The sequence below is a fragment of the Motacilla alba genome, chromosome 5, assembly GCF_015832195.1.
Source record: "Motacilla alba alba isolate MOTALB_02 chromosome 5, Motacilla_alba_V1.0_pri, whole genome shotgun sequence".
In the NCBI taxonomy this organism is placed as follows: Eukaryota; Metazoa; Chordata; class Aves; order Passeriformes; family Motacillidae; genus Motacilla; species Motacilla alba.
This window is the reverse complement of record NC_052020.1, coordinates 12,117,130-12,133,200: the sequence shown is the minus strand read 5'-3', so window position 1 is coordinate 12,133,200 and position 16,071 is coordinate 12,117,130. Positions and strand designations below refer to the sequence as shown.

Here is a 16,071-nt window from a genome sequence, read left to right as displayed (position 1 = left end):
CTATAATTTCTAGTGGCACTTAAAAGGCCGAACTTTCAAGGTGCTGTTACAGAAAAGTGTAAGTTACAGCTACATTCAGCAAGACACAACAGGTTTTACACCAGTATTTTCAGCTTGTGAACTAGTATTGATCAGCTCTGAGCTATGATGGATCCCTGTCAGCAGAGCTGACTTGCACTGAACTTTGGCCAACTGCTCAACATTCAAACAACCTCACTGAAGACCCTTTCTCCATTACTTTTGCTACTTAAGAAGAATATTTTGGAAAAAACGTAAGCATCAAGAGTTGTCTCACTGTTTCCTTATATTTTAATGCATTTGTGTACTGGCTTTGATCTGTTTGCACAATATTTGAGCACGATATTAAAAATTAGTGCTCACAGTCCCAGGAGAGACTGCACCCAGCTGCCATTAAGATCAGAGCGACATGTGGCTGCTTTTTGTTTTAAAGGGATATGAAAATGGGCATAGCTACTTATTAGGCTCCTCAAAGGTAATTTCCCCTCTTTCTTAGCAGTCTAAACTGAGACTAAAAGGCAGATGAAGGCTTTGTTCACTCCCCACACACTATGTACTTGTACAGAACGGCAAAAACTGATTGTTTTAGTGGCAGTTTGAAGGTTACTGGCCGCCCTGGCACCACACTGCCTGCTCAGACAAGCAAGGTTACTGTAAAACTCAGACACCAGACAGTGGTGCTAAGTTTATCAAGCAAAAAAACCTTTCTGATGGCTCTAAGAGAGCTTTTATCCATCCAAGAAATTAAAGGGATGGCAGATATTTCACAGACTCATCAAGGTTGGAAAGGACCTCCAACATCATGAAGTCCAACCCTTGACCAATCACCACGTTGTCAACTAAACCACAGCACTAAGTGGTTTAGTGCCAGTCATCTCTTGAACACTTCCAGGGATGGCAACTCCACCCATTCCAAATGTTTAGCCATTTCAGTGAAGATATTCTCCTGATGTCCAACTTGAACCTCCCCTCTGCAGCCTGAGGCCATTTCATGCCACCCTGTCATTATTTGCCTGAGGGAAGAGGCCAACCCCACATCTCCTCTCAGGTGGTTGTAAAGAGCAAGGAGGACTCTCCTGAGCCTCCTCTTCTCCAGCTTCCTCAGCCATTCCTCACAGGACTTGTGCTCCAGACTATCCACCAGCTCTGCTGCCCACATCCACAGAACTGAATCTGTTTTCACCCATATAGTTGTATTTCTACCAGACTTTTCATCATTTTGGGATTAATTTCTCTAACTGGCCATCCACTGTATTTTTATAAATATGTGTAGAAACCACTGTGTGTTTAACCACTTCTCATGTAAACATATCATTAATTGCACAAATTCCAAGGCAGAGCAAATCTTTCTTTTCAAAGTATCATCAGCTGCCATGGCAATGCTTAAATGGACAACATTTAAAATAAAAGTTTTGAATTGTATCCTGATTTTCTCCCATTAATATCTGACAGGTGCAGGGAGTACCAGCACTACTCAGACCACCATGGAGACAAAACACAAAGTCAGCTTTTACAAGCCCTGTATGAGTGGCTGCTTTATGCAGTTTATTACAGCAGAAGCCACATAAAACTCGGTGTGTGGCCTTTGGGAGAGAAGGCCTCAGGCAGTGATGCTGCAGCAGGAAGGGGCTGCAGCTTCCCCTCTACCAGATGAGAGCAGAGCCATGGAACTGAGCAGGACAAGCAGGCTGAACACAAGACAGGCCTGGCCTGAACTCCAAAGAGCTTTGAGGAAGAGACAAGTCTTCCTATAATAAATGGGCTGCCAAACAATGGTGGTCAGCCAAGCTTTAGGATTGCATTTCCCTGGTTTTTTTTTAGTCTCCTCTTCACCAAATCAACACTATATTGTTCAACAATAAACACAGCTGATTCTGCCCTGTCTGCAGACTGAAGCATTTACCAGCTGAAAAGCATTTACCAGTGAAAGAGCAAAAAGTATTTGGCCATCCTGGTACATCAGACTATCAAAGCATTTGAACTTGGTTACACTTACTTCTATGTTAACATTAAGGAAAAATAAACTTGTGATCTTGTGATCAAGTGATCTTGTACTACATTTGTATAATAAACAATTAATCTACATACTTGCAAAAAGTTCTGATTTAAAAAATTAACTTGACAGATTGACTCCACAAGAATAGAAAGCTGTCATACTTAAAGGCTGTAACATAATTTTCCCCCACAGCTCCTGGCTAAGGAGAGATTGACATAACTTTCCAACATCCCTAGTTAATACATTGGCAAAAGGCAGAAGCATTTATACGCCTCTTGTGAAAGGTTTTGTTAAATTGCATCTATTTTTGCAGCAGATCTTATAAATCCAAATCCATCTGCAAATATCCCTCAGCTTCCAGAGCACTGAAGCCATCGGGAACCCAGCTCATCTGAGATCAATGATGAAATCCCTGCCTTCCCACCTGCTCTGTGTCATATGCAGATTGCATATTGCCTGAAAAAATAAATAGCAAACCCCTGCCAAAAAGGCAAGGTAGGGATTTATCCTTGCTTTGCTTATGGCACCACATATTTGAGCTTGAACCCTAAAAATTCCAGGAAGCCAAAGGGCAAATCAGAGCAAACAAATCAAGCACAGCACAGTTTTTCCAGGTTTTCCACAGCCAATTTGCTCTTTTAGCAGATCCAGTAGGAAGTGGTCTCCTTGCACACGGGTTTTAAAATGTCTGAGACCACTGCCCACTTAGAAACACTTTTTGGTCCTCTTTGTGCCCTGGATCTTGTTCTCAAGCGTGCCTAAGACTAAATGAGACTTTGGGTATTCACCAGTTTATTTTTTCTAGAGTCTACCTCGTATTTCCTTTTCCCAGATATATCTTTAAATCACTTGACAATTAATAGCCTCAAATCTTCCTAGGATAAAGCATGACAGTATGTGCTGTGAACTTGTCATCAGACACTTATGAAAACCTGGCTCCACAAGAACATCCTAGAAAATCCCCAAAATTCACTTCCCTGCCCTCACCACACCACAGTATGTGAGGTGCCACAGCCATTTCCTCCTCCTGAGGGTGCACATAATTGTGGCATCTGAGATAATGCTGCTAGCATGGAGAAATGCTAACTCTTGAAATGGAAAAATGATAGCTTGTACAGTAATTGCAGGCTATCATAAATGCCAGAGTTACTTAACTGCAAGACAGAACAAAGGCTGGCCCCAGTTTGAGGCAGTTAAACTCCACAGCAACCAAAATAAAAATAAAAAATCTTCGACACAAATCTACTTTTTTTTTGTTTTTTACTGGAAATTGTAAGGCATCTCAGCCTCAGTAAAGCAGAGGTTGAGCCAGCCAATCTGCAGGTCTCCCCTCCATGAAGGACTTGGCCTGGGGCCTTTGGGCTTTCTGGGAAGGAAAGGAAGAAAAAAAAAAAAAAAAACTGGAAAAAAAAGAGGAACATCCACAAAGTTGAAATATTCTTTTCAAAAATACCAGCCAACAGGCAGGTCAAAGGGAGGCAGGCACTGCAGAGTCAGGCATTGCTCTGCAGAGACCTGGAGCCATGACAGAGTTTGTCTGGTATTTCAGATGTGATCTCATCTCCACCCATGGGCACTTTGGTTATGGAATCAAATCCCTAACAAGTAATGAACATATTGATTTGGCACATAAAGCTGCACTTCATTATTTCTCCAAAATCTAGAGTTATATTTACTTATATTATATTTATTATATAGGTATATTATAGAGTTATATCTGCTTATATTTAGCATCTGCAACAACTAATAAAGCAATTGAGGCAGTACAGGCTGAAAACTCAAATTATTATTTTACAATACTGATGGGCCAGTTGCAACCTTTAAGCAGCCCCTTCTTTAGCAATATTATTCAATTTTTGCCTCCCCATCTCCTTTTCTTCAAACCAATTACCCCTGTACCCATTCCTTCAATTTATTTTGGAGGTACCTAGGCTGTGAGAAGGGAGAGAGAAGAATAAAAAAAGTATTTTAAATTGAAAAAATCTTTATAAATCTTGAATTTATTTTTAACAAAAAAAAAAATTGAGGCAGTGTGAAAAACTCTTTATGTATTATCCTTTCATAGGAACTTTTCTCCCCAGGCTAGTTCACTGTTATTATTAATAAAGAGTTCTAACTCCTTACTCTTTTCCCCTTCTCCTCTCCTTTCTGACACACTGTATTCACTTTTGAAAGGAATTAGGAATTTTGAGCCCTCTCCATACCTGGTGTGTTAGCTGCTACACAGAGGCCTCTCATTAGTAGACTACAAAAATGGTACTTGAAGCCCTAATGGTGCAAAACAATTTTCTAAAGGAATTATTTATTCATGTGATAACAAGTGCCTCACTTGTTTTCCATAGAGATATATCTGATTGATTTAATTTTTCCATTTTGAAAGCCCATTAAACTGTAGTCTGCCTTGGACCAGACAGTACAGAGATTCACAATATTATATAAAGTTTTGGTTTGGTTTATAATAAGTTTTATTTACAATTATTTTGTGATGTAGTTTGTTGTACTCAGGTTTTGAGAATGACAGGTAAAATTCTGCTGAAAATGGAAACATTTAATGAGACTTCCTATCTGTGTCAAAAAAAATGTAAGATTCAAGAGAAAAACCAAAATTATCTCCAGCTATTAAGTGCAAAAGCTGTCGATCAGGATCATAAAGGCAGAAACCATGAAGAGCAACTCAAGGTATAGGGAACCTGGGTAAATCTCAAACTATTCTTCTGTCTGTCCTTGAGGCACGAATGCCAGCTTCTGCACAGAAATAACTCCAAATCTGCACCAGGTGCTTGTGAAGTAACCTCACTACTCTAGGAAGATGCACACCTCATTTCGATGGTACTTTTATCCATGGAAACCATCAAGGAACCATGACAAAGAAAAGAATATTCTTGAAACCAATGGCATGATCTGGGTCATGTCTTGCCACCAGGTCATTTTCCTGGGCATGTGGGGTCTTCATGGTTATGGAAGAGAGCACTAGTCCATGAGCTCTAGCACTGCTCTTGAGCCCTGCACAGTGGGCACCTGCATTCTCATCAAAAGTTATAATTCAAAAGAAAGTTCTAAATTCAAAAGAATGGTGTTCACCTTATGCAGTTTATGAGAAGGATCGTCTTTGGAAAGCAATTGATAGGATTCTAAAGTCCCACTATTCCTTTCACCTCTAGAACAAGGCTTTTGCTTTTTAATTTTTCATCTTCAAATAGCTCCCTATAGACAATACAATGAAGCTGCTTCATAAAGAAATTAAATTCCTGTCTCATCTATTATTGCAGGAACACAATCCTTAGCACCCAGAGAGCAGCCTTCCACCCTGACTTTAGTTTGACAAGGACCTGTGCTGCAGCCAGAACATTTCTGTCAGTCTTCATCAAACCTCACCTTGATTATTAGCATGCTCAAACCAGCATTAAAATTAAGGCAATGGTTTGACTTCCACTCATCACCACGATGGGAGTATGGAGGATCCAGAAGCATTAGAAATTTAAATTATCAAACTGAAAGAGCTGCAACACCTCTGTCCTCCCTATTTTTTGTATTTGCCCAATTTTTGTTTTTAAAAAAAAATGCAGCAGTGGCACCATTCATACCTGTGACCAGTCTGTTTTGCCAATTTTGTGTGGTGGGAATAGAGTATAAGAAATGTGTAAAAAGCAGTTTTACCCCCGAAGAGTTGCAGCCAGGCCAATTATCCAAGATCAGAAACAGGTTTGGCTCACAGGTGTAACCAATAAGGAAGAACAGTCCTGTAAGACGGAGAACTGGGACCTAGAACCAGTTGCTGTCTGGGCTTTGAAGAAGGGGCAGTGTTGAGAACTACCCATGAGAAATCACCGAGAAAGCGTGGGACTCTATTGCAATAAGATAACAATGCTTTTACAGTGGGAACACAACACTTTTGTACTTTATTAGCAACATTAACAGGTGAGCAAACGACTTGATAGTAGTCCCGGTAATTTACAACATTTCCTCTCCCTGCTTTCCCATCTGCACAAAACCCTCTCCACGACACTCAGACCAAGACAATCACTATTTTTGTCACATTGCCACCCTCCAAAGCAACCAGACACTTGCCAGCACTACAATTTACTGTTACATCATGCTGGACGTGTGAGTAGCACCCAGGCCTCTTTCAGCACTGACCTTTCTGCAGCATGAGCTGGGTCCTGCAGGCTGTCATGAAAATAACTGTACAAATCACAGCTTTTGCTGGGGATTACCAGATCCAACAGGAGATAACCTCTGCTGTACGCAGCTGTTCCGAAGGTCTCAGTGGGAAGTTGCACTCTTTTTTTGGATCGACACACAGAGCGAGGGCTTGGGGATCATTTTAGAGACAGAAAAAGAAAGCAGACCTGAGGGGCTTAAAAGAAGAAAGGGGTGGAGAGGAGTGATTTATACACTCAGAAGAAGAATGCTAGCTCCAAATTATTTACTAAGGAACTTACAGCATCTGCTGTTTGACTGAAGCAGGTTCTCACAGGTGCTGGCTGTATGAATCCTAACACACACTTGGGAACACACTTTCCACTCACACAGAAATTACGAGCCAAGCTTCTCTTTTCATACTCCATTCCCCCCTAAAAATAAACCCAGCTAACATAAGCACTTATTTCTAGTTGAGCAGGAAAAAAAAATAATTAACAAGTCAGCCCACCTTCAAAAGCACAGAAAACCAACTGCTAAGTGGGAATCAATGCAAATATTCATGCCTAGTTATGATAAGAGTCATTCATTACAAGCTCAGTTGCAGCTTGTGAATGCGGAGCTAGGTTTGCACATATAGTACAGAATCACAATTTTTTTCTCCAAATCCTGCATTCCCCAGGCAGTTAATTCCCTCTCCATTTGCAGAATGGAGAAAAAAATAGCAATGAAAACTTAGAGAACACTTTACCAGGAAGCATATTTAAAATTTATCCCAGCTTCAAACACATTACTAATTTCAAAATTAGTACTAGATTAACATCTAGGACACGAGATTAAAAAAGCAGTGATTTAGATTTCCTCACCAAATCACCCAATGCTGACTGTCCAGGCAGCTGAGGTTTGGTTTTGTTGGTTTTTTTTCCTTCTGGTAACTCATTTCCCAAGAGCTCTACTCCTTTGCACAGGTGTGCCTCTGCAGCAGGGCACTCAGAACCATCACATTCAGTGACTGCTATGGATTCCTACCTAGAGCATTTTTTTTGAGGAATACAGTTAGGAAAGGGAAAGGCAGTCCTAATGTTACTAAGCCAGTTGATTCTTAACATATGGAACAGAGAAAGCTTTCCTGGCCAGGAAAACTGCTTTTCTCACAACTGGCTTGTAGAAAGGCTAATGTAAATTATGGGGGTAACAGTGGTGTTCCAGCCAAAAAAATTGAGACTATTTTAAGTGAGACAATTTGAGAATGCTGATGTTTTAAATCTGGTCCTTCAAGGTGTTTTTTGAATGTCCAAGATTATACAGCCTTAAACCCACATCTAGATCACAAGATGCTAAGAATAACACCTATATATTTTTATTAATTCATGTATGCAGACTACAAACAGTAAAATCCCTACATCTGGGATATGGCAAAGTTCTGCAATAGATAGGCTCACTGTATGAAAAATGTGCCAGATCATATCAAAATGGGCTTCTTGTTCTAGGAAAGAAGCTGTCACTTAGGCAGGCTCTAAGTAATATAAAGTTCAGAAGGAAGTCTGAGCCCATAAATCACAATTTGATTAAACATCAACAAGTGTTCAGCGGCCCAGTTTCAGTACTCTCCGAGCATACTGAATTAACTGTCTTCAGAGCCCTGTAGCTACATAAGGAAGCATTTCACTTTCCTAATTAGCAACTGTTCCCACATCCACAGGGAGCGACATGGACCAAGTTTTATCAAAGATAAAAGGTCTAAACCATGCTTGGAATTGTGCAGTGCCTATTTTCCAACTATAACAGCAAGGAACTACACCAAATCTAGGAATTACTTGACTTCCCTTACATGATGAGATCTAACCATAAAAGAATCTATTTTATTTTCCTAGGTTTACACGCAAGCAGCACGTGCTGAAAGACATCTGTTGCTTACACATTTTTCAGGCTGATTATCAGTTGTTGGTTCCATACGTAAGTTTGTGTAGTCAGACACTTAGAGACACACTTTTCTTTAAAATAAATTCAATCCTAGATCCCTTGAAAATGAAGCTATCTTCTTTTTTTTTTTTTCTGTATTTAGAAATTTTTGGCTCATTACCCAGCACTTCTTCCCACCCAGGCAAGCAGGTCTTCTCACCTGGAAGAGACAATGATTCTGTGGGCTCCAGTTCCATTCATTTAAAAAGCCACAAACTCCACGTGTTGTTGAGAAAGTCAATTATTCAAAGCTATGTGCCTTAATGACTACTGGGTACTTTGTTTAAGGTGCAGTATTGCTATGGCCAGAAGTTTTGGAGAGATCTAGAGATTAGGTAGCCCTCTTCTGCAGTTGTTTGAAGAAGACCAAGTGGGACAAAAAAAAAAAAAAAAGACAAATTAACTGCTATTAAATATCAGATTCACCCTCTCTGCAAGTCATAGCCTGAGGAATACATCCAGCCAACTCATCCAAGAAAAAAATCCAACACAAAATCTGAACAAAGAAAGCCAGAACCCTCTCTTTGCAGTTTGTTTAATGCAGAGCAGGGCCAAGCACAGGGTTCTAGACTTGAATTTTCTAAGGCCTTTCCCCACACACACAGAAGCCAGAGGTATATTTGTCATACAGATACGGTTTCTAAGCTCGTTCAGGCTGAGAGATGGTATATTGGATACTTGACTAGATTTAAATATCCTGAAATCCTTCTCAGATATCTATTTCAGGTACTGCAAACACTTAGTCTAGAGTATAAATTAGGGTGCTAACAAAGAAAGATTTTGGCCCTAAGCCTCCAGCATATACAGATCATGATACAAGGACAAATTACATACCCAGAGGAGCAAGAGGCAAGCTGCTCTTCCCACTTCTGCAGCCTGGAAGGAGGAAGGATCATCTCCAGGGTAAAGCTAGGGCAGCCTCCTGTAACATGCCCCAAGCAGCTTGCTGTCCCTTAGCCTCTGTTGGCAAAGCAGCAGTGGTGACAGGAGAAGTCTGAAGAGCCCCTGGGGGGTTGGCCACAGGGAGGGGAGAGCCAGTGGGAAATTGCTGCAGTGCTGTGGAGGTACCTCCAAACAGCACTGAGCAAAAGGCTCTGAGCTGCCCTGAGGAGCATGGCTGAGCGGCCTCGCCTTTCCTCAGAAGAGGGACTGGCTTCACAGAGCCTAACTACAGAGCCATGGGGGTAGCATTTCATCATCTTCATCTGACTGCACATTCACCCCTCTTCTCAGCTGCAAAATCCCCACCACAGAGGCAAATCCCCAGGAGCAGCCATACTTACACAACCTCCAGGTCCACGGAAAGAAACCATGGCCTTCCTCTCGCACACCAGAGCTGCCACTTTCTTTTCCTCTCTCAAGGTGTTCTCCAGGGGTGGTCAGTCAGCGCCATGCACTGATTTCACATTTGCCAAACACTGTTTAAAGCCTCTGCTCCACGAGCTGCTAAATTCAGACACCAGCCACTGTGTGAAAGGCACACAAATACAGTGCTCCCCTTCACTTCCACTCTTAAATACTTTCCATGATTAGTGGTGTAAATATAACCCACCTGTGCAAGCTGGTGGAGGGGCACAGGTTGTGCTTGTCAGCACCAAAAAGCAGTGGAAGGGGAGCAATAAATAAACAGCTGTGACAGAGAAAAGCTGTCCTGCTCACAATCAAGTCAATGGCAAAACTCCCAACAAGAAGCAGTGTTGCACCCTGCATCGGCAGCCAAGAGCTCAGTGTAACAATCTTACTTTTCCAGTGGCTTCCTGTGCAGCTTTCTAAAGGAAAGAAATTCCCAGTGTGTTCCTGACACGGCGTATCCCTTATCCTCTGGCTGGAAACACAAGAAAACGCTTTGTGCCCGGACCCCGCGCTGGAAGTCCGATCGCGTTTCAGCACGGCTGATAAAGAAAGAAAAGCCTTACATGGCAGGATTTGCTCAAGACACTTAAATCTGCAGCTTCAAATCCGCTTGGTGCACTTTCAGCCACGTCAAAGTAAAACACTTTCCCCTAGAAAAAAAAAATGAGGGTGGTAGAAAAAGCCTCTGGGTTCTCCTGGGCCATTTAACAAATGGAACGCTTACTTTCTGTTTGGTGTAAAGTGACAGCTGGCTTATTAGAAGTGACACTGATCCTCCCGAGAGGATTTCAGGGAGCGAGTCACACAGGTGAAGGTCAGCACAGCAAAGGAATTAAATGAAGAGAGGAAGGAAGCCGCTTCCTCCTAAGGACAGAAATTAGCTAACAGAAAAGCTTTTACTAAAGCACTCCTTGCTGGCTGGAAATACACTCCTTGCAATAGGTTTTGTTCTGCAGAAATGCTTCCAAGACACTTTTGGGATGTAAGTTTTTATGCCTTGTCACCAGCTCGGTGTGCTGCAGTCAGGACCCCAGTGCAGTCTCCACCTGCAGTAAGGGCTCAGTGAGCACAGCTTGCCCCCTGTCACTGTCTGACTGACACAGCACCAAAGGCAACACCTGAAATGACCTCATTTATTAATTACACATCACTTCTGACATATGTGAAAAGGATAATTAACATGGCATGACATGTTTTAAAGTGAATAAGACAACAGACACAGCCACACTGCCTGAGAGAGTTTTAACTCCTGCACCAGGCATGCACAGCTGGCTGCAGAGCTGCATGAGTTCTCTGGCTCCCTCGGCAGACCTTCAGCAGGCCAGAGGAATAAAGACTTCAGCCAAGGCATGATCAGCTTTTGCCAAGGTTTGTTCAGCCCTCCTTCTTTTGCCTGTCTGGGTCTAGCCCTGGAAATGACCTCCCTGCAGCACCGGGACCTTGGCAGCTGCTGCCCCACAGCAAAACCTGGAGAAGGAAGATTTCATCCTCACAAGGGGAGACACAGAGCTGGTGAGAGAGGTGTAGCTGGTGCATAGCTATGGAAAGAAATGGGGTTTAAACCCTGGCCAGAGGCAGAATTCCTCCCTCAGACAAGGTGCACTGTCTTCTTGTGGGCAAACCCCTAGTGGGAGACAGAGCCCGTGCTGCCCTGATGGTCTGATTTTTATTCCTTTTCCCGTTTGCTCTGCTGGAGTTACAGCAGTGAAACATTTTCCCTAACCCTGCTCCACTGCCCTGAGCAGGGCAGCATATCTGTGTCCCAGCTAACACACTCAGCCAGACGTGGGTGCTGCTCCCCAGGGACCTGACCTGGACAGCCAGGGGTGGGCAACACAGGACAGCTCTCAGCCACCTGGCACTGTGCTCCAGCTCAAAGCCAGGCTTGGCTTTTTCTGAGAATGCTTCAGCCAGGCCAATACCAAATGACTTTGTTGTGAGCCATTCCTTGGGAGCCCCCCCAGCCAGTGGGTTTGTCACACCTGCCACAATTTAAGGGAGCAGGGGAACAGCAGAAAGCGCGAAGTCCACCCTCAGTCAGCACAGCCTCCCCTGGAAAACTTTTACTCTGAATATTTCAACTCACTGCCAGAACTTGTTTCAACTCCTTTCTAACCAAGAACACACATAATTCTCACCATTTTGGGTTTGCTTAATAATTCTAGAAGTCAGTGAGTTTGGGGTTGTAGGGAGAGGCCACTAAATTAATCTGACAGGTACCAGCATCTCTGGTTTTAATCTCATCCCTCTCCAGACATGCTTGTATGATACAATTTCATAGATTTTATTATTATTTCATGTAGATATGACTTACTTAAAATTATGAGGGCTTTTCCTGGCCAGAGAAAAATTAATGTGGCTCTACTGACTACACTGGGACTCTGCCAGGGTGCAGAGTCTGGGGATGTGAGGCCATCACAACAGCATCATTTCTCCAGAAGTAGCTTTTCCCAGGTCTCTCTTAGATAAAAAAAAAAAAAAAAGGTCTCAGTAACTCTGAATTATTGCAATTTTGATAAGTTGGAATTTTGATATCAGAAGTTTTCATGTGAAGCTCCATGTAACAACTCTTAGGACCACCAAAACAAGATTTTTGTCCCTTGAGACAACTGAGGATGAAGGTGCACAAATAAGCACGTTTGAGAAGTAAATTTGATTCCATAGGTTTTTCCTGTATGACAGAAGAGCTGGGCAGGTTTAAATTCACAAAATTCACAAAATGTTCTAAATTTCCTGGATGACTTAGAGTGGCACAGAGCAGGTGTGTTATCCCAATATGTCTCAACTTTCCCAGAAAAATATGAGTGAGAAATCCTTCTTTCCACTTTTCAGTCCTCATGAGAGCAATTGGATTTCAAGGATACTCAGAAATATGTAAAGGAAGGCAGGATCTGAGAAGTTTGGCTCAGCCCTAAATTTTTGCAGAGTCCCAGTGACCTACTCCAGTTTCAATCAATAGTTTCAATTCTGAGGCTCTGGATAATACCCTGAGATTGTGCACATCTCCGTGGGAGACCCCAAGGAATAGTTATAGGTAATCAAATACATTCCTTGGCTCAAAACAATTTCTACGAAATACCACTTGCATACTCTACATATACATATAAATATATATATATTCAGATAATATAGAGCACACACCCAAAGAACATTCATTGGAGGTACAAATGAACTAATAGCTACCTCTAATCCCTTTTAAAGGTCACAAGCCTGCTAAAATGTTTTCAAGCATGAGCCTACCCAAAAGCTGTGGTTTTCTTGTCTTCTCCTGGGATCACAGCACTAGGAGCTTTCCCTCCCTGCAGAGCTTCATCTGCAGAAGTTCAGGCCTTCCTAGGGCTTTTTCTTTGGAATCTGAAGTCTGTGGAATGAATGTCTTTCACCAGACCATCTGCCCCCGCCACTTCCCATCTCATGGACCTCTGCAGATGGAGGGCTGGAGTCCAGGAAGCACAGGGGCTGTAGCAGGGAAAGAACTGAGCTGCTGGACTTGTAACCAAGCACAACCCATTTACAAGCCAAATTAGAAAAGGTGTGGTTAATCCTCACTTGGGAGGGAGGCAGGCAGGCAGAAGCAAAGAAGAAATCTTGTTTAAGAGATAAGAACAATGGTATCTAAGCCCAGCTGAAGTCCTTCCCTTTGTGCTTAGCTGCAGTTCCTCCACTGGGACCCCCTGTGCAGTTCTCCCAAACAAACCCAGCTTTCATCCCATGACCTACATTACCCAAAGAGACTCTTCCAGCAACCAGGAAGAGGGCACAGGTACATCCCCTGAATTTCTGTTTGGACAGCACTGCTGCCTCTGACACTCAGAGACTCCTACAAGGGGCTAAGACAGCCCCTACACCCCAAAACATTTCCATATGGACCGGTGCCATACATTTATGGCCCATTAAGAGCAGGTAGCTACCTGGGGAGATGACTGAAGAATGAAGAATGGAGTTAATTGGGCCAGGTACACAGGAGGCAAAAGTTTGGCAGGCTCACTCTAGCTGATTATCCTGGTAGAAAACCTTGCACTCTGTGACCACATTTGCCTTCCAGGCCCAGGAAAATATGTGCTTCCTCCTGTGTTCATTAAGTTAGTATGAGGACTGGTGCTCAACTCCTGCAGGAAAAAAAAAAAAAAAGAGCTTTCCATGGCTGTGCCATCCCATGTGTGCCTTTCCAGCAACCTGCTTCAAGCTCGTTTTGTTTCCCCTTTGATCACCACGACTTTGTGCCAGAAATGACACATTAAATATTTGGCATTCAAGAAAATAAATAAAAAAGGTCAATGGGTGAAAAACATGTCCATGCACAGAATGGCAGTCCTAAAGAAGCCAGGAGAAATGTCAGTGCCCTTTGGAAAAAAATCACACAGGCCAAAGGATGGCTGCCAAAAAATACTAATTTCTTTTATTAGACAGTGCAGGTCTTAACCCCATTTTCCTTAATGCTTTAATACACATTTTACCTCATATGACACTGATGAAAATTTAAAGCCACCTCAAAGAGTACAGGGGTGTATAAAAGAAGCAAAGAAACACTTGTATTTCCTCTTTACCAAAGGGGAGGAAACAAGGATTTGTTTGTTACAGATAGTAAAATGCTAAAAATGCATAATCTATTTTTCAGTCCTCCAAGTATTCTCCCTACATACAGCCATGTAGACCTACCAAACCCATAAAATATTTCATTTTTGTCTCTTTCTACATATGCAGCACAATTTCAACATCCAGCACAGATGTACATTGTTCTTGGTGAGATTTTCAGGAAACAAATTAAAATCCAACTGTCCAAGGACTGGAATCCTGCAACATTAAACTGCAAACATTTTTGTAGTAAATATTATATTCTTGTGTCAATCAGCTCCAGTGAGATCCATCATACATATTTACCCATAGGCATAGATTTCTGGGATATCAAACCCCAGATAGGAGAGGGTTTTACACAATATTATGAAAATTAAATTAGAATTGATGTTATTCTAGTATCTATCAGCCTTGACTTTAAGGCTGCTTCATTTAAAGAGAGGAAAGAGAGAAAAAGCAGGGAACAGAAAGGTTTCCATGAAAATGGCCCTGTTTCAGAAGGAACCTGGCTACATCTGTCTTTTCACTGCCAACATACTTCCCCACCCTACCTGGACATAAACCACTTTAAACAAAATACACAGATATACCATTACAGGCTTTTTTCAGTCTGTCTGTAGAAACTGCCACATGTGCAACTGAGAAAAAGCACCTAACCCAGTAATAGCTTTCCCTTTCCAAGAGGAAATATTTGCCTCAGTGTATGCCAGGTTTAGAAATACAGAAAAGAGTTCCTAAAGGCTGAGCTATGCTTGCTTTCCACAGACATCAGATAAGACCATTCACATAAAATGAAGATATGGTTCCAAATAAAGAAGCAACACAAAAAGGAATGCTGAGATACAGAAACACAAGCCCTGAACAGCAACAGAAATCGTTCAAAAAAGCTGTTATCACACACACATCCACCTCCTTTCTTACATTCAAAGTGTATGAAAGTTCCAGTCCAAAATGCACGGACAGAAAAAGTTGCTCAACTGTTTAAACTTCACATTTAACACACTCACTTCCCTTGCAAAGTTCCTGTATGGATTTAATCTCAGACACCTCAGAAGACTATGGACAGATATTATCACCCAACAGCCATTAGCATTTATCTTCATTTTCTTTCTGTATATACCAACAAATATCCTTTTTCTGCTTTTCCAGCTGAAGCAGCCAATTACCTGCTGTGCTTTGTAAGCTCCCATCCACATTCCCCAGGAAACGGATAACATGGAGTGCAGCACAGTGAGGAGAGCTCACTCACATGCAAAATAATTCCCAACTTACTCAAGCAAAGTCTCTCCACTGCATTCACGGGCTGAGCTATGTATTAACTGTATTTATTCACCACTGAAAGACTACACTTTACAGTTATAACCCTGGCAAATACTGAGCATTTCAATAACTCTGCTTTTTCCTTATCTGCACAAAGAGGTTTTATTTCTCTACCACAGCTGTACACAAAAGAATAGAGTGCCATTTCAACCCAAACTCTCTGAAGTTACTACTTACCAACTTGTGATTATATATTCAGCAAGCCCCAGGAGCTGAAAAGATTTTGTTGCAGGAGACAAAAGTTACAAAAAAGCAGGCAGAGTCAACAAAAATGAAGGGAAACTAGCATAAATCCTCTCTTCATTCATCTACTTAAATGTTCCTGAAGACTAAAAAGGACCTTAAAGAAAGCGCTCTCAGCAAAGACTACATCCTCTTGTCAGTCAAACCCTGCATAGTTTCAGCCAGGCATCCGTCCAAAAAGACATGGAATTATTCTATTTTTGTCTCCCTATGCAAGTGGAAACATTTTTACAGATTTGTGGTGAGGATTTCAATTTTTGTAGTGGTCAGCTAGTAGAGGAATGTAATTAAAGACCCTGATAAATGAAAGATAGTCCAGAAAGATTATCCAGAAACTGGATAAATCTGGAGATTAATAACAATTCCATTACAATACAAGTCTGATATAAAAACACATGAAAAACTTTCAATGAAGTTAAAAATCCAGATGTGGTTTACTGGAAGAAAGTTATAAAACCTTTCCT

The 16,071-nt window shown here is 41.9% G+C and overlaps 1 protein-coding gene across 9 annotated transcripts in view; it reads right to left on the bottom strand.

Annotated features, from left to right (window-relative positions):
* The window catches only part of INSC (INSC spindle orientation adaptor protein), a 131,363-nt gene extending 115,650 nt beyond the window's left edge, over positions 1–15,713 (bottom strand). For 2 of the 9 annotated variants that reach the window (XM_038138965.1, XM_038138963.1), the window contains exon 1: positions 9,405–10,165. In XM_038138965.1, coding sequence (XP_037994893.1) covers positions 9,405–9,429 — 25 coding nt within the window. In that variant the 5' untranslated portion in view covers positions 9,430–10,165. The other 7 variants (XM_038138970.1, XM_038138966.1, XM_038138964.1 and 4 more) reach the window with 6 other exon arrangements.
* Positions 15,714–16,071: the final 358 nt, after the last annotated feature.